General features: G+C 37.9%; 1 protein-coding gene across 3 annotated transcripts in view; it reads left to right on the plus strand.

Annotated features, from left to right (window-relative positions):
• The window catches only part of RGS22 (regulator of G-protein signaling 22), a 147,462-nt gene extending 136,177 nt beyond the window's left edge, over positions 1–11,285 (plus strand). For all 3 annotated transcript variants that reach the window (XM_011931708.1, XM_011931716.1, XM_011931726.1), the window contains 5 exons: positions 6,471–6,566; positions 9,227–9,320; positions 9,437–9,517; positions 9,762–9,811; positions 11,028–11,285. In XM_011931708.1, the coding sequence (XP_011787098.1) occupies positions 6,471–6,566; positions 9,227–9,320; positions 9,437–9,517; positions 9,762–9,766 (276 nt within the window). In that variant the 3' untranslated portion in view covers positions 9,767–9,811; positions 11,028–11,285. The remainder of the gene's footprint in view (positions 1–6,470; positions 6,567–9,226; positions 9,321–9,436; positions 9,518–9,761; positions 9,812–11,027) is intronic.
• Positions 11,286–19,621: the final 8,336 nt, after the last annotated feature.

The raw sequence follows: 19,621 nt of genomic DNA on the forward strand, positions 1-19,621 counted from the left end.
CTCCACCTCCCAAGTTCACACCATTCTCCTGCCTCAGCCTCCTGAGTAGCTGGGACTACAGGCGCCTGCCACCACACCCGTCTAATTTGTATTTTTAGTAGAGACAGGGTTTCACCGTATTAGCCAGGATGGTCTCGATCTCCTGACCTCGTGATCCACCGTCTTTGGCCTCCCAAAGTGCTGGGATTACAGGTGTGAGCCACCATGCCTGGCCTATTTCCTGACTTTTTAATGATCGCCATTCTAACTGGTGTGAGATGGTATCTCATTGTGGTTTTGATTTTTATTTCTCTAATGACCAGTAATGATTAACTATTTTTCATATGTTTGTTGGCCACGTAAATGTCTTATTTTGAGAAGTGTCTGTTCATATCCTTTGCCCACTTTTTGATGGGATTGTTTGTTTTTTCCCTGTAAATTTGTTTAAGTTCCTTGTAGATTCTGGATATTAGACCTCTGTCAGATGGATAGATTGCATAAATTTTCTCCCAATCTGTAGGTTGCCTGTTGCCTCTGATGATAGTTTCTTTTGCTGTGCAGAAGCTCTTTAGTTTAATTAGATCCCACTTGTCTATTTTGGCTTTTATTGCAGTTGCTTTTGGTATTTTAGTCATGAAGTCTTTGCCCATGCCTATGTACTGAGTGGTATTGCCTAGGTTTTCTTCTAGGGTTTTTAATGGTTTTAGGTTTTATGTTTAACTCTTTAATCCATCTTGAGTTAATTTTTGTATAAGGTTTAAGAAAGGGGTCCAGTTTCAGTTTTCTGCACATGGCTAACCAGTTTTCCCAACACTATTTATTAAATAGGGAATCCTTTCCCTATTGCTTGTTTTTATCAGGTTTGTCGAAGATTAGATGTTTATAGATGTGTGGTGTTATTTCTGAGGCCTCTGTTTTGTTCCATTGGTCTATATATCTGTTTTTGTACGAGTACCATGCTGTTTTTGTTACTGTAGTCATGTAGTATAGTTTGAAGTCAGGTAATGTGATGCTTCCATCTTTGTTCTTTTTGCTTAGGATTGTCTTGGCTCTATGGGCTCTCTTTTGGTCCCATATGAACTTTAAAGTAGTTTTTTCTAGCTCTGTGAAGAAAGTCAACGGTAGCTTGATGGGAATAGCGTTGAATCTATAAATTACTTTGGACAGTATGGCCATTTTCATGATATTGATTCTTCCTATCCCACAATATTGGTTCTTCCTATTCATAAGCATGGAATGTTTTTCCATTCGTTTGTGTCCTCTCTTATTTCCTTCAGCATTGGTTTGTAGTTCTCCTTAAAGAGGTTCTTCAGATCCCTTGTAAGTTGGATTCCTAAGTATTTTATTTTCTTTGTAGCAATTGTGAATGGGAGTTCACTCATGATTTGGCTCTCTATTATTGTTGTATAGGAATGCTTGTGAGGTTTTGCACATTGATTTTGTATTCTGAGACTTTGCTGAAGTTGCTTATCAGCTTAAGGAATTTTTGGGCTGAGACGATGATGTTTTCTAAATATACAATCGTGTCATCTGCAAACAGAGACAATTTGACTTCCTCTCTTCCTATTTGAATACCCTTTATTTCTTTCTCTTACCTGATTGCCCTGACCAGAACTTCCAGTACTATGTTGAATAGGAATGGTGAAAGACGGCATCCTTGTCTTGTGCCGGTTTTCAAAGGGAATCCTTTCAGCTTTTGCCCATTCAGTATGATATTGGCTATGGGTTTTTCATAAATTGACCATATTATTTTGAGATATGTTCCATCAATACCTAGTTTATTGAGTGTTTTTAGCATGAAGGGGTGTTGAATTTTATCAAAGGCCTTTTCTGCATCTATTGAGATAATAATGTGGTTTTTGTCATTGGTTCTGTTTATGTGATGGATTACGTTTATTGATTTGCATATATTGAACCAGCCTTGCATCCCAGGGATGAAGCCAACTTGATTGTGGTGGATAAGCTTTTTGATGTACTGCTGGATTCAGCTTGCAAATGTTTTATTGAGGATTTTTGCATTGATGTTCATCAGGGATATTGGCCTAAAATTTTCTTTTTTGTTGTGTATCTGCCAGGTTTTGGTATCAGGATGATGCTGGCCTCATAAAATGAGTTAGGGAGGGTCCCTCTTTTTCTACTCCTTGGAATAGTTTCAGAAGGAATGGTACCAGCACCTCTTTGTACCTCTGGTAGAATTTGGCTGTGAATCCATCTGGTCCTAGGCTTTTTTTAGTTGGTAGGTGCCTAATTACGCCTCAATTTCAGAACTTGTTATTGGGATTCAACTTCTTCCTGGTTTAGTCTTGGGAGGGTGTATATGTCCATGAATATATCCATTTCTTCTAGATTTTCTAGTTTATTTGCATAGAGGTATTTACAGTATTCTCTGATGGTAGTTTGTTTTTCTGTGGGATCTGTGGTGATATCCCCTTTATCATTTTTTTATTGTGTCTATTTGATTCTTCTGTCTTTTCTTCTTTATTAGTCTGGGTAGTGGTCTATTTTGTTAATCTTTTCAAATAACCAACTCCTGGATTCAGTGATTTTTTTTAAGGGTTTTTGGTGTCTGTATCTCCTTCAGTTTTGCTCTGATCTTTGTTATTTCTTATTTTCTGCTAGCTTTTCAATTTGTTTGTTCTTTCTTCTCTAGTTCTTTTAATTGTGATGTTAGGGTGTTGATTTTAGATCTTTCCCATTTTCTGATGTGGGAATTTAGTGCTATAAATTTCCCTCTTAACACTGTTTTAGCTGTGTCCCCGAGATTCTGGTACATTGTGTCTTTGTTCTAATTGGTTTCAAAGAACTTATTTATTTCTGCCTTAATTTTGTTATTTACCCAATAGTCATTCAGGAGCTGGTTGTTCAGTTTCCATGTAGTTGTGTAGTTTTAAGTGAGTTTCTTAATCCTGAGTTCTAATTTGATTGCACTGTGGTCTGAGAGACTGTTTGTTATGATTTCTGTTATTTTGCATTTGCTGAGGAGTATTTTACTTCCAATCATGTTGTTGATTTTAGAATAAGTGTTACGTGATGCTGAGAAGAATGTATATTCTGTTAATTTGGGTGGAGAGTTCTGTAGATGTCTATTAGGTCCACTTGGTCCAGAGCTGAGTTCAATCCTGAATATCCTTGTTAATTTTCTATCTCATTGATCTATCTAATATTGACAGGTGAGTATTAAAGTCTCCCATTATTATTGTGTGGGAGTCTAAGTCTCTTTGTAGGTCTCTAAGAACTTGCTTTATGAATCTCCTGTATTGGGTGCACATATATTTAGGATATTTAGGATAGTTAGCTCTTCTTGTTGCACTGATCCTTTTACCATTATGTAATGCCCTTCTTTGTCTTTTTTGATCTTTGTTGGTTTAAAGTCTGTTTTATCAGAGACTAGGATTTCTACCCCTGCTTTTTTTTACTTTCCATTTTCTTGGTAAATATGCCTCCATTCCTTTATTTTGAGCCTATGCACATGAGATGGGTCACCTGGATACAGCGCACTGATGGGTCTTGACTCTTTATCCAATTTTCCAGTTTGTGTCTTTTAATTGGGGCATTTAGCCTATTTACATAAGGTTAATATTGTTATGTGTGAATTTGATCCTGTCATCATGATGCTAGCTGATTATTTTTCACATTACTTGATGCAGTTTCTTCATAGTGTCATTGGTCTTTGTATTTTGGTATGTTCTTGCAGTGACTGTTACCAGTTTTTCCTTTCTATATTTAGTGCTTCCTTCAGGAGCTCTTGTAAGGCAAGCCTGGTGGTCACACAATCCCTCAGCATTTGTTTGTCTGTAAAGAATTATTTCGCCTTCACTTATGAAGCTTAGTTTGGCTGGATATGAAATTCTGAGTTGAAAATTCTTTTCTTTAAGGATGTTGAATATTGGCCCCCACGCTCTCCTGGCTTACCCTGCAGGGTTTCTTCCAGGAGATCCACTGTTAGTCTGATGGGCTTCCCTGTTTAGGTAATCTGACCTTTGTCTCTGGCTGCCCCTAACACTTTTTCCTTCATTTCAACCTTGGAGAATCTGATGATTGTGTATCTTGGGGTTGCTCTTCTCAAGGAGTATCTTAGTGGCTTTTTCTGTATTTCTGAATTTGAATGTTGGCCTGTCTTGCTAGGTTGGGGATATTCTCCTGGATAATATCCTGAAATGTTTTTTCCAACTTGGTTCCATTCTCCCCGTCACTTTCAGGTACACCAATCAAATGTAGATTTGGTCTTTTCACATAGTTCCATATTTCTTGGAGGCTTTGTTTGTTCCTTTTCATTCTTTTTCTCTAATCTTGTCTTCACGAGTTTTCATTCAATTGATCTTCAATCCATTCTTCTGCTTGATCAGTCTGGCTATTGATATTTGTGTATGCTTCACGAAGTTCTTGCACTGTGTTTTTCAGCTCCATTAGGTCCCAGGTTGACTTCACACTGCTGTGCTGGCAGCGAGAATTTCAAGCCAGAGGATCTTGGCTTGCTGGGGTCCTTGGGGATGGGACCCACTGAGTGAGACCACTTGGGTCCCTGGCTTCAGCCCCCTTTCCAGGGGAGTGAATGACTGTCTCACTAGGGTTCCAGGCTCCACTGGGATAAAAAACAAAAAACAAAAAACTGGAGCTAGCTCGGTGTCTGCCCAAATGGCTGCCTACTTTTGTGCTTGAAACCCAGGGCCCTGGTGGCATAGGCATCCAAGGGAATCTCCTGGCCTGCGGGTTGCAAAGACCATGGGAAAAGCATAGTTTCTGGGCTGGAGTGCATCGTTCCTTATGGCACAGTCCCTCATGGCTTCCCTTGGCCAGGGGGTTCCCCAACCCCTTGCACTTCCCGGGTGAGGCAACACCCCACCCTGCTTCTGCTAACACTCCATGGGCTGTACCGTCTAACCAGTCCCAATGAGATGAACCAGTACCTCAGGAGGAAATGCAGAAATCACCCTCCTTCTGTGTTGGTCTCGCTGGGAGCTGCAGACCTGAGCTCTTCCTATTCAGTCATCTTGCCAGATGAGGTACCTAGAATAGTCAAATTCATAGAAACAGAAAGTAGAATACAGGTGTCAGGGTCTAGGGATAGAAGGCAATGAGGAATTATTATTTAATGGGTACAGAGCTTCTGTTTTGGATAATGAAGTTCTAGAAATGAAAAGTAGTTGGTATGGACTACATGTTTGTGTTCCTCAAAATTCATACATTGAAACTCTCATATTATTTTTAAAGACCAATTTGAAAGGCATGAAATGTTTTTCTTATTTTCATAGCTTTGATTAGTAGGGACATTGAAAAAATTGTCCATTTTTGTTAAGCAGTAGCATTTCCTCTTTGGGGAAGTTTCTGTGGTATCTCTTCTTTACTCATCTGTTGGCTTGTTTTTCTTAAAGATTTGTATTAATTGAAATGCAATTATACATGGTTCTTTTTTGTTATAATTACTTCAAATGTGTTTTTCTCTTAAGTTTGGGTAAGTTATTTTTTTCTTTTTTTAAAGAAATTTAATTTTTTATTTGTATAGATTTAGGAGTACAAGTGCAGTTGTGTTACATGGGTATGTTGTGTGTGGTAAAGTCTAGGCTTTGAAGTATACTCATCAACCAAATAGTGTATGTTGTACCCAACAGGTTGTATTTCACCCTTCATTTGCCTCCCACCCTCCCAACTTTTGGAGTCACCAGTGTCTGTTACTCTACTCTGTATGTCTGTGTGCACCCATCATTTAGCTCCCACTTACAAGGGAGAACATGTGGTTTTTGACTTTCTGTTTCTGAGTAAGAAAACGACCTAAATTTCTAATAAGTGTTGCTAATTAAATTATCCATGGTACATCCTTTTCCTAGAATATTATCTGTGGAAAGTGAGTATAACATTTATTCATTTTATCATTCAGCAAACCTTTTAGTGCATAAGATCATTCATCCACTGAAAATGGTGATGTAATTTATTAATTTCATCATTCAGCAAATTATTTGAGTGCATACTATGTGGCAGACACTGTTCTACAGCAGGTAAGCAGTGATAAATAATACAAAGGCCCAGCGTACATTCCAGTTCTATATTTTCACATTTTCACAACATATTCTACATGAAAAGGCAGATTTAAAAAGAGCAAATATAGTTAGATTCTATTTGTATAAAATTTATATAATAAAATATAAAGATTAAAATTGTGAATCCACGCATTTTCCCTAGTGAGAAATATGGATGGATGTTCATGAAAATGTTTATAGTGGTTTTTCTTAGATTCCAGAATTTGGGAATGATTTTTACATTCAACTTAATCATTTCTCTCATTTATTTTAAAGCATTTTCATATTAGTATGAAATAAAATTAAAGATCAAAGCAGGAGACTCTGTCACATTAGTGATATTGACTTGATGAAACCTCAAGTGCAGCACTCACTATGAAATATTGTGTTGTATGATGTTACAACTCCTTAACCATAAGTTTATATTAACATAGCATTATCTTTTTTGGGGAATAATTTAATTTAATATAATTACAGGATGGAATCAAACAATATGCAAATACTTCAGTGCCTGCTATCAAAACTGCTTTACTCAGTGATTCCTTCCTAGGCCTCCAACCATATGGCCGACAGGTAAGCATGCAAGATGGTGCAGACCTCATTTCCCCTCTAGAGCACTGGATAGTGGAATGCAGTAACTCAGTCATTGTACAGTACTAGAAATGTGTTTGTTTGAAAATAAGTCTATGGCCGGGCGCGGTGGCTCAAGCCTGTAATCCCAGCACTTTGGGAGGCCGAGATGGGTGGATCACGAGGTCAGGAGATCGAGACCATCCTGGCTAACACGGTGAAACCCCGTCTCTACTAAAAAATACAAAAAACTAGCCGGGCGAAGTGGCGGGCGCCTGTAGTCCCAGCTACTCGGGAGGCTAAGGCAGGAGAATGGAGTAAACCCGGGAGGCGGAGCTTGCAGTGAGCTGAGATCCGGCCACTGCACTCCAGCCTGGGCTACAGAGCGAGACTCCGTCTCAAAAAAAAAGAAAAAAAAAAAGAAAATAAGCCTATAATTATAATAGCAGGAGAGATTGAAGGGAGTTTCTTTGAGCCTTCAGAGAGCGTTAACATTTCAGCCAATCCCGGATAGTTTAATAAAGAAAAATAACTTCTTGAGATACATGAGGAAGACTTAAATTGCAGAAGTTGAAATGATCATCTTGTTGGAAAAGAAAGTAAGACAGACACAGTATAATAGAACAAGATGGAATATATATAGGATGTTGTATTCTTAGGTTAAAAAATGACAGAAGAATGTCAAATGCTTAGTCTCAAATTTTTAGTTTTTTGAAGTAGTCATAAAATTAACCATACATGACCACCAACCAATACATTATAGTGTCTGTGTTCACATTTACATTTATAACTGTTACTTCCCTGAAATTTCATATGTTTAACTTATATCTATTTTTGATGACTTGTATTGAAAGCATTTGTATCTTGGGATAATACTAACTCAAGAAACAATCTTTTTGGCATTTAGGAATGTCAAGTAAGTTAAGTTACCCAGCTAAGATAACTGACCAACTATGAAGCTATTATTGAGAGAAGAGAAATATCCAATTTTGTGGAACTGTATACTGAAAGAGATATCTAAAAGCCTATGATACCTAGTAAATAATACCATTCATTAGCAAATGACTAGCATTAAATTTTAGAAACACAGTGTGAAAGGGGGAAATGTTCAGTTAGAGATACTAGGCTTCTTCTTTTTCTTTTCTTTTTTTATTTTTTTTGAGGCAGAGTCTTGCTCTATCACCCAGGCTGGAGTGCAGTGGTACGGTAACTCTTTGCAGGTTAAAGGGTGTAAGGGCTCTTTGCAACCTCAACTTCCTAGGCTCAAGGAATCCTTACTTCGGTCTCCCAAGTAGCCGGGACTACAGGCGCACAACTTAACCATGCCTGGCTAATTTTTTTGTATTTTTTGTAGATATAAGGTTTCGCCATATTTCCCAGGCTGGTCTCAAACTCCTGGACTTGTGCAATCCTCCCACCTTAGCCTCCCAAAGTGCTAGGATTACAGTCGTGAGGTAACAGGCTCCTAATCTTTGTTTTATCACAAGTCAGTATTAACCCCGAAACCTGGATATAATCACATAATTTCCTTTGAGCCACTTACCTTATCTGTTAAAAAGAGAGAGAGAGTAAGGGATGATGATGATGATGGTGGTAATGATGATGCTGTCTTGTCATATTCAAGATTTTTGTAAGAAACTAAAAAATTTTTAGAAACCAAAGATATTTTATAAATATAAATGTAGCTTATTATGTCTTCTGTTTAAAGTATACATGTTGAATTACTTTAGCAATTTGTAAAGTAATAATACACTGACATTTTGTAAATGTAGATACCCTATATAGTTGTTCCTCAGTATCCACTGTGGGGTGGTTCCAAGACTACCTGCAGATATCAAAATCTGAAGATGCTCAAGTCCCTGATATAAAACAACATGGTATTTGCATATAACCTATCCACATCCTCCCATATATTTTGAATCACCTCTAGAATACACATATTACCTAAGTATTATACTATAGCATAAGTAAATGCTATGTACATAGTTATACTATATGTTTTGTTTGTATTATGTTCTGTTGATTTTTAAAAATATTTTTGATCTGCAATTGGGTTGAATCTGAAGATGCAGAAGCTGTGGATGCAGAAGGGCTCACTGTATATGCATTTGTTTTAAATAGATTTTGCACATTGAAGAATTATAATGAATCTAAATGCAAAATTACTCTCCCCCTAAAACTTGATTTACATCAAACTGAATATATAGAGATCTTTCCTAAGCACTAAATTTATAATCAAATTGAATATATAAAGATGACTGAATAGCTGTCAAGATATCTGTAAAGCTTTTGTTAACATTGATTCACTGAGAAACAGAATATCACCACCCTCACGTTCCCACCCCATCTCCTCCCTTTGAACCAGGGAATTTAAATATTTTGTCAAGGCTATAGAGGAAAATACACTTACTTTATCATAAATATTTGTATGAAAATGGACTAAGGTAGGTTGATAATAATTTGTGGTACCCAGTTGAAAGGTGACCTGGGCACGTTCAGTTGGTGAAAATTCATATCATTATAAACTTGTGATGTGCACTTTTCTTTATGTGTGTTATACTTTAATAAAAATTTAAATGAAGAGGCTGATAGAAGACATCTTACCTTCAGTTTATTTCCTAAGGCCAACATTTCAGAATTAACTTTGAAAATTGTATTTTTAGCCAACCTGGTGCTACTCAAAGTATATAGAAGCCTTAGAACAGGAGAGAATTCTTCTTAAGATCCAAGAAGAACTAGAAAAAAAGTTGTTTGCAGGTAATTTTTGCTTTTTCCTACAAGGTTACTTTTTTGTCTTTTATCACAGATTAATTTTAGAAGACTTTGCCAATATTTACTTTACTGTTTTTCTTATCTCTTTTATTTTCATGCAGGCTTGCAACCTCTCACAAATTTTAAGGCTAGTGCTTCAACTATGTCTTTGAAAAAGAATATGTCTGCCCACAGCAGCCAGAGTGAGTTCCCAGTGTAGTCTATCTTCAGTTCTTTCTTTCTTTTTGTTGGAGTTCTGCCTCTCACCTGGCCATTCAGAATGTACAGGGAGGAAGCGGGGAGGACCAACCCCTCCACCCTGTTCTGTCCCCCAACTCAGGAGAATGTCTCTATGTATGTAAGTCCTGCTTCTCTCTGTCTCGATTCCTCTCCTCTGCTACGGAGGAAAGACTAACATATATACATAAAACTTCATGTCTTTTCCAGAGTGACAGCATTCATGTGAGTGTTTCCATCCTGCTGCTGATAGGCTCAAGGTACGTCATAGTCTGAATGTTGGTTGGTCCCACACATGTCCTCTTAATACACTCATTCATGTACATGCACGCATGCACATACACACAGCATACCACACATATAACATGTCCCACTAATAAATTGATGGGGGGGAAAGCCTTGCCTCCCTTTTGAATGGCACAGTCTCCTAAGAAGTAAGGCCTCTGGAGAGTAATCATGTATTGCTTTTATTTACTCCTTGTCTGTTCTCTTCTGCAAAGAACATATATGGAAGAATGGGCTGTAGTTCAGTTTTCCCAAGATTTTCTAAGCTGGGAATATTAGAAGGAGTTTAAAATTTAAAAAAACAAAAAAACAAAAAACTAAAAATTGAGGGCCCTTCTCCCATTCAGATTCTGAGGTGATTATACAGTTTTGATTGGATACTAGTGTTAGAGTTTAAGAAAGCCTTACAAAGCAGTCTAGTAGTATAATGTAGTACAATGTGTAATTGATTGACCTAATACTTGAAGAACCGAGTTAAACATCCTGTTTCTTTTACCTTTTGCCTTGTAGATTAGCTTTTTGGTTTCTTAACATCCTTAGTTTTCTGGTTCTTGGGAGGTTTGATGAGTAGGCCTTAATGTTCTTAGGCTACTCACTGTTTTTCTCTTCTAGTTTACCCTAGCCTCTACATTCTTTTGCCCATTTCTCCACCCCTCAGGCCAGCCTCATAGTCCCCCTAACATTTGCTGACACTCCTGCTCACTTTTTGATCCCTATGACAACTGTATTATTCTGTTCTCATGTTGCTATGAAGAAATACCTGAGATTGGGTAATTTATAAAGGAAAGAGGTTTAATTGACTCACAGTTCCATGTGGCTGGGGAAACCTCAGGAAACTTACAATCATGGCTGAAGGGGAAGCAAACATGTCCTTTTTCAAGAGGCAGCAGGAGAGAGAAGTGCCAAGCAAAAGGGGGGAAAGCCCCTTATAAAACCATCAGATCTCATGAGAACTCACTCACTATCATGAGAACAGCATGAGGGTAATCATCCCCATGATTCACTTACCTCCCACTGGGTCCCTCCCATGACATGTGGGAATTATGGGAACTACAAGACGAGATTTGGAGGGGGACACAGCCAAAGCATATCAAGAAACTCTATGAAAGTTTTTTGTTGTTTTGCATTTATATTTGCATTTATATTTGCTATAGATGTTTATATTTTCATCCATTTATTTTTACTTTGCAGGAATTCTTTAAACCAGATTTTGCTGACATGAGAAGCTCCAGTGATTTGTTTTTTTGAAGGTCTGTATCAGAACAAGCCTAACATCTAAATAAAGTTTGATTCTCGATTATCCAGATGGATAAATAAAGAAAATTTTGCTTGTCTTACTCTTGCAGTTTTAAAATTATAGCTATTCTGTACACATGACATACAAGACTATAAGAATTGTTTAACTTATTTAGAATAAAACAACTACTATCTAGGTTTGAAGAACCAAAATGTTTTGCTTATCACAGTCATTAAGGAAGTATAATGCTATGTTCCTCAAGTCATCTTTCAACAAATATTCCTTGAGCATTTACTGTATTTGGTTAGCAGATGTATTCAGCAGGTGATTAGGGAACAAATATTCCGAGTGATAAATTGTCCCAAAACATAAAAGGAAGAGCCTTCCCTACCCCATCCCCAACTCTAAAGGAACTATATTATTATTGTTGTTGTTATTATTATTATTATTAGAGATGGCATCTCACTCTGTTGCCCAGGCTGGAGTACATTAACACGATCTTGGCTCACTGCAACCTCTGCCCCCTGGGTTCAAGCGATTCTCCTGCCTCAGCCTCCCGAGTAGCTGGGACTACAGGCATGTGCCATCACGCCTGGCTAATTTTTGTATTTTAGTAGAGACAGGGTTTTGCCACGTCAGCCAGGCTGGTCTCAAACTCCTGACATCAAGGGATCTGCCTGCCTAGGCCTCCCAAAGTGATGGGATTACAGGCATAAGCCACCATGCCCTGCCAGGAACTGTATATTAAAGCAGTGGTTCTCAGACTTTAGTATGCTTAAGACTTACTTGTGACATTTGCTAGCAATACACATTCCCAAGCCCCCTCCCTGAGTGTCGCATTCAGTAGTTCTTGGGCTGGACCCAGGAATCTCACTCTTTAACAGACACCTGAAGTGATTCTGATGCAATGTGCCATAAACCGCTGTTGGAAATAAACTGTTACGGTGGCAAGAAAAGAGTGTCAAAAGGTAAAAGCTACCTTATTAACTGGAACTATACTGTGGCAAAGAGAACCCAGACATATACCTTCCTATACTTTTCCTGGAAGAAAAGGAGAGTGTGTAAGAAATGACCTGGGAGAATCATCTGGGGGCCTTGTGACTCAAGAGCTCTGAGGATATGACCTAGATCACCACATTGGAAGCACTGGACTTCCAGTTTTGTGTAATCCCAGAAAGCATTTTCAAAGCAGAAACTGCCACTCCAGATTATCTGAAGAGTTAGATATTTTAAATGGGTAAACTATTAGGAGATCTACTTCAGAGATCATTTTTTTCTTCTAAAGCAGTGGGCTTTCAATAGTTTTTTTTGTTTGTTTGTTTGTTTTCTAATCATTGGAACCCTGTAGTTTCCTGTGCTCCTACAGTGCCACATACCCTATAGTGTAGTGGCCATGAAGTTTCCTTTTCTTCTGACTTCTCTTGTGCTGTCTTCTCTGGTTTTAACCGAGCATTTTATATGATTCCATTTTCTCTCCTCTCTTAGCATATCAATTATACCTTTTAAATTTTTCTTATTCATTGCCCTAGAGTTTGCAATTTATATTTACTACTAATAAAAATCCACCTTCAAATGACATGATAGTGCTTCAAGGGTAGTGCAAGTACCTTATAACAGAGTGTTCCCAATCTCCCCCTCCTCTCCCTTATCCATAAGCTATATTTATCTTATCCATAAGCTATATTCACTAAATACATTGTTGCTATTACTATTTTGAACAAACTGTTATCTGTTAGATCAGTTAAGAATGAAAAAAATAAAACATATTATTTTACCTTTTTCCTTTATTCCTTTTCTGATGCTTTTTCTTTCTTTTTATAGGTCTGCATTTCTGACCTATATAATTTTCCTTTTCTCTGAAGAACTACTTTTAACATTCCTTGCAAGGCAGATCTACTGGAAACAAATTTCTTTGATTTTGTTTGCCTTAAAAAGTCTTTATTTCTCCTTTACTTTTAAATGATATTTCATAGAACACAGAATTCTGGGTTAGTGGGGTTTTTTTTTCCTTTCAACACTTAAAATATTTTACTCTACTCTCCTCTTGCTTGATGGTTTCTGAAGATAAATCAGATGTAATTCTTATCTTTACTCCTCTATAGGTAATTGTTTCCACTGCTACCCTCTGGCTTCTTGGAAGATTTTGTCTTTGATTTTCTGCAAATAGAAATATGCTATTCCTAGGTATAGTTTTTTTTGGCATTATCCTACTTGGTGTTCTCAAAACTTCCTGGGTCTATGGTTTGATGTCTATCATTAATTTTGGAAAATCCTTAGTCATTATTACTTCAAATATTTATTCTCTTCCTTTCTTTCTTTTCCTTCTGGTATTCCTATTATATATATCTACCCCCCCGCCAACTTTTTTTGTCCCACAGTTCTTGGATATTCTGTTCTGTCTTCTTCATTCTATTTTCTCTTTGCATTTCAGTTCTGGAAGTTTCTATTGATCTCTCTTCAAGTGCAGTTATTTTTTCCTCAGCTGTATGTAGTCTGTTGATGACCCCATCAATAGCATTCTTCATTTCCATTTGATTTTTTTCTTAGACCTTCCCTCTCTTTGCTTACACTGCCCATCTGTTCTTGTATGTTATCTAATTTTTAAATTAGAGCTTGTAGCATATTAATCATAGTCATTTTAACTTTCTGTTCTGATAATTCCAATATCTCTGTCTTATCTGAGTCTAGTTCTGATGCTTGCTTTGTCTCTTCAGACTGTTTTTTGACTTTTTGCATGCCTTGTAATTTTTTCTTGGAAGCAAGACATGATGTATTAGATAAATGGATATGAGGTCAATAGGTCTTAAGTGTAAAATTTCATGTTTTTCTGGCTAGGAGTTAGGCTGTATTTACTATTTGCTGTAGCTGTGGCATTAGAGGCTGAAATTTCCTCTATGCCTTTGTTTTTCTCTCCTCTGTTGTTTTGGTCTTTTCATAGAGACTCCTTGATACAGTGCCTGAGACTTGAAGTTCTCTTAGCTAAAATCTCTGTTATTATACAACAGACCTATCGATATGGTGGTAGGGTGGAAGGAGGGGAAAGCATTTTATAGTCCCATGATTCGGTTCTCAGTGTTTTATTGAAACTAAGTTGGGTATTTATTTCCCTTCCCCCAGGTTGTTAGGGCTTTGGTAAAACCCTCTTCTGTTAGGTTCCGGTAAAATAGTTTCCCTTGAGTCAGGCCTTGTTAAGAATAGAAAACTCTTGGTGTGTTTCAAAATGGTGATTTTATTCCTCCTTCTGCCTAAGCAGATGAGGATTTTTCTCTGGTCTTCACAGGAGAACCTGATGGGCCTCCTGTAGGTAAAACTCAAGAAAGTGTGGGTGCACCCCAAGACTGGACCTCCTCAGAATCTTTAATTCTCAAGTTAGTCGACACTAAGCTTCCAGAAATTTGTTAATTACAGTTTCAAGTATTCCTCCAGATAGTGGCTGCAGCTGCAGGCTTCTGCTCCCACTAAGCTCTCATTGTATGTATCTGCCCGTCTATCTCTCCAGTTTTAATGGCTGCAGTTTGCTCTATTACCATAATTCTTTGATAAATCCAAGAAGAGTTGTTGATTTTCAGTTTTTTCGGCATTTTTCTTGTTGTGAGGATGGTAATCATGACCTCCACATTCTTTACTTGGGCCCTGAAGTTTGACACCTGTATTTTAAAAGTATTTTGTAGTTAGTTTTGTGCTTAAGATAAAATTAAGAGGCCAGGCATTGTGGCTCATGCCTATAATCCAAGTGCTTTGGGGGGCTAAGACAGGAGGATTGCTTGAAGCTAGGAGTTTAAGACCAGCCTGGACAACATAGTGAGAACCCATATCTACAAAAAAATGAAAATATTAGCTGGGTGTGGTGGTGCATGTGTGTAGTCCCAGCTACTTGGGAGGCTGAGGCAGGAGACTCACTTGAGCCCAGGAGTTTGAGGTTACAGTGAACTATGATCATGCCACTGCCCACCAGCCTGGGTGACAGAGCAAGACCCTGTCTCCAAAAAAAAGAAAAAAAAGGTTAATTTAATAATTAAAAGTTTTGTGTTATATATACATTTTAAATTGATGGTAATTTTGTATCATAAATATTTACATATTCCTTTTTAGCCTACCCTAAAAGCATCCCACAGCATGGGCTCATCCCAGTTTATGCCACCAGAGGCAATTTCCTTGTATTAATGTGCCCATGAAGTATCATCTGTAGTTCTACGAGTTTTTCTTAACATTTCTTCAATGCATCTTCTCCTTTTTCCCCTTCATTATTGGATGACTGTCTTATTCCAGAGCCTTATCACCTTGGATATGGGTCCTAATTAGTATCTCTTTCTCCTGCCTGTCCACTTTACAACCATCCTGAGTGATCTTTCCAAAATGTAAACCTTGTGAAATTTCGTTCTCTAAATATTTCATTGAGATGATTGGTAAACCTGTTATTAGTAAAATAGAAGTTCTTCATTTAGCAAGATATACATATAAGGCCCCCCTATTGAGAGGTGAAGCCAGCTGGACTTCCTGGGTCGAGTGGGGACTTGGAGAACTTTTCTGTCTAGCTAAAGGATTGTATATGCACCAATCAGCGCTCTGTGAAAACACAGCAATCAGTGCTCTCTGTCTAGCTAAAGGATTGTAAATGCACCAATCAGTGCTCTGTGTCTAGCTAAAGGATTGTAAACGCACCAATCAGCACTCTGTAAAAATGCACCAATCAGTGCTCTGTGTCTAGCTAAAGGATTGTAAACACACCAATCAGCACTCTGTAAAAACGCACCAATTAGTGGTCTATTTCTAGCTAAAGGATTGTAAATGCACCAATCAGCACTCTGCAAAATGGACCAATCAGCACTCTGTAAAGTGGACCAATCAGCTCTCTGTAAAATGAACCAATCAGCAAGATGTAGGCGGGGCCAAATAGGGGAATAAAAGCTGGCCACCCGAGCCATCAGTGGCCACTCTCTTGGATCCCTTTCCATGCTGTGGAAGCTTTGTTCTTTCGTGCTTCACAATAAATCTTACTGCTGCTCACTCTTTGGGTCCTCACTACCTTTATGAGCTGTAACACTCACCACGAGAGTCTGTGGCTTCATTCCTGAAGTCAGCAAGACCACAAACCCACCAGGAAGAACAAACAACTCCGGACGTGCCACCTTTAAGAGCTGTAACACTCACTGCGAAGGTCTGCAACTTCACTCCTGAAGTCAACGAGACCACAAACCCATCAGAAGAAAGAAACTCCAGACACGTCTGAACATCTGAAGGAACAAACTCCAGACACACCATCTTTAAGAACTGTAACACTCACTGCGAGTGTCCGAGGCTTCATTCTTGAAGTCAGCGAGACCAAGAACTCAGCGGAAGGAACCAATTCCAGGCACACTATCTTCTGAGACATTCGGATCAGGCATTTGTTCTTCTGGGAAGCTATCTTTGGTATTCTTCCCTTACTACAGATGCCCCAAATAACTACAGAAGTTATCCTCTTCTGTCCTATCACTGTCTTGTTCACTGTTCTGTAATACAGCGTTAGTCACAATGATTGTAATTTTTAAATTATATGTGTATATACCCTAATACAGTTATTTGGGTTTCCATTCTATCACCTTATATAGAACATTTAAAATAGATGTATGTTAAATATTTGTTGAAAAAGATGAAGGAAATAGCTCCACTATAAAATTCCAGCAAGGTAAAAATCACTGCTCATCTAAGAAAGTTCAATGTAATGCTATTCATAAAAAAGTGCCATTAATAGTCTTTATAATTATAAATATATAGTAATATGGAATTTTATGTGAAGTGTGAAACTTTTGTCCTATCTACATCATTTTTCATATCTGTGTCATTTCTCTAAGCTAATAAATTAATGCTTCTCGAATCACATTAAATCACTTTAGGCTGGCATTTTTCAACCTCAGCACTAGTGACATTTTTGGCCAGGTAACTATTTATTGTGGAGGGCTGTGCTGTGCATTGTAGGATGTTTAACAACGTCCCCGACCTCTTACCCATTATGCCAGTAGCACCTCTCCAGTTGTGGCAACTCAAAATATATTTAGATATTTTGCTACATCGTCTCTAGTTGAAAACCACTGCTTTGGACTTTTGGACATTTTTATGTTGTATTTTTTGAAATCTCTGATGGCAATGGAATCTTTAGATTCTAATTCTATATTATATACTTTTAAAAGTATCATACCTGCTAGCTCTGTAAAACTACCAACAGTGTCTTCTAAATCAGTGATGACTCATTTGTTTTAGTGAGTATCTATACTAAAGCCACTTGAATAATTTATTTGCTTTTACATCATCTTTGAAAACATAATGCCTAACAGAGATGCTAGCCAATGTTTGTTGAGTTAATAAAACTTAAAATAAGTTTTCTATTTACACTTACGGTAACATAAACTATATTTTAGGTAATCTTAAAAGTGCCCTTAAATCTGATTTGGGTGTGTATAAATAAATAAGTAAATAAATTATAATAGTGCCATGTTTTTGCATATGATGTGCTGCTTGATATTATAAATTCTCTTGAAGAAAGCTCCCTTTTGGAATGTTCCTAGGATTTAAAAACAGACAAGGCTGGGTGCAGTGGCCCACACCTGTAATCTCAGCACTCTGGGGAAGCTAAGACAGGTGGATTGCTTGAGCCCAGGAGTTGGAGACCAACCGGGGAAACATGGTGAAACACCTTCTCTAGAAAAAATGCAAAAAGTTACCTGGCATGGTGGCACATGCCTGTAGTCCCAGTTACTCAGGAGGCTGCGGTGAAAGGATTGCTTGAGCCTGGGGGGTCGAGGTTACAGTGAGCCATGATCATGCCACTGCACTCCAGCCTGGAAACCCTGTCAAAACAACAACAACAAAACAACCCCAGAAAGTACTAGGTATACTGTATCAACTTATATTCTTCAAAACAGGGTAAATTGAGCTCATACTTTGTGTGTTTACATTATTATTTGAAGTAAATAAGTATATGTTAAGAAGTTTTTTTAAACCAACCAAACATCAGTGAAATAAGTATATTTTGAAATAAATACAATGGTGAAATAATCCGAAAGTAATGTGGCCAGTTGGATCAGATTCAGCTTGTATATAATTTTTTAAAATAAGCAAATTTAGTATTAAAGGCATAAATTAATTTATGTTATATTTCTTTTTATTTTTTTTTTGAGATGGAATCTCACTCTGTTCCCCAGGCTGGAGGGCAGTGACGTCATCTCAGCTCACTGCAACCTCTGCCCCTTGGGTTGAAGTGATTCTCCTGCCTCAGTCTCCCGAGTGCTGGGATTACAGGTGTGTGCCACCATGCCAGGCTAATTTTTTGTATTTTTAGTAGAGATGGGGTTTCACCATGTTAGCCAGGACGGTTTCGATCTTCTGATCTCATGATCTGCCCACGTCAGCCTCCCAAAGTGTTGGGATTACAGACGTGAGCCACCATGCCCGGCCAATTTATGTTATACTTCTTAAATGTGTATGTTCATCATTTGTCATATAATTGAAAATTACTTAATAGTACATAATCTGGAAAAATTGCATTTTATTTTTAAATTGGCATACTCTCTAGAATTACAGTGAAATTTCTGCCTCAAAAAATAGATACTATATATCCAATGATTCACTAGAATTTGGTTCTGAACCAGGCACCATGACTCATACCTATAATCCCAGCACTTGGGGAGGCCCAGGTAGGAGGATAGCTTGAGCCCAGGAGTTTGAGACTAGCCTGGGCAACATAGTGAGACGCTGTCTCTACAAAAATTTTAAAAATTAGCTAAAAGCAGTGTTGAGTACCTAAAGTCCTAGCTACTCTGGAGGCTGAGGTGGGAGGATCACTTAAGCCCAGGGGTTCAGGGTTACAGTGAGCTATGATCATGCCACTGCACTCCAGCCTGGATGACAGAGCAAGACCCTGTCTCAGAAAAGAAAAAAGAAAAGAAAAGTAAAAAGAGAAAAGAAAAGAAAAATTTGATTCTGGTCCTGGATCTGTTGCTGCCTTTCTGATTTGGGGCCATTTATTTAACCCCTTTAAGCCACAGTTGTTTTTTTTTTTTTTTATAAAGAACTCAGGGTCCTTTTTTAGCTCTAATGTTATGTGATTCTATGAGTTTATAACATTAAAGCTTTTTAATGTATAACTGTCTATAGAGTTTTGGTCTATTTTTCAATGGGCACTTATTTTTATATTTTGAATTAGAGTCTTAGATCAAATTTTTCTGAGAAGAATAATTCAGTTGGGCATGGTGGCTCACGCCTATAATCCCAGCACTTTGGGAGGCCAAGGCAGGTGGACCACGAGGTCAGGAGATCGAAACCATCCTGGCCAACATGGTGAAACCCCATCTCTGCAAAAAATACAAAAATTAGTTGGGCATGGTGGCTCGTGCCTGTAGTCCCAGCTACTCAGGAGGCTGAGGCAGGAGAATCACTTGAACCAGGAGGCAGAGGTTGCAGTGAGCCAAGATCGTGCCACTGCACTCCAGCCTGGCGACAGAGCAAGACTCTGTCTCAAAAAAAAAACCAAAAGAATTTAACTTCTATACTATTTCCTTTTACAGAGTCA

The sequence above is a fragment of the Colobus angolensis genome, unplaced genomic scaffold, assembly GCF_000951035.1.
Source record: "Colobus angolensis palliatus isolate OR3802 unplaced genomic scaffold, Cang.pa_1.0 Scaffold121, whole genome shotgun sequence".
In the NCBI taxonomy this organism is placed as follows: Eukaryota; Metazoa; Chordata; class Mammalia; order Primates; family Cercopithecidae; genus Colobus; species Colobus angolensis.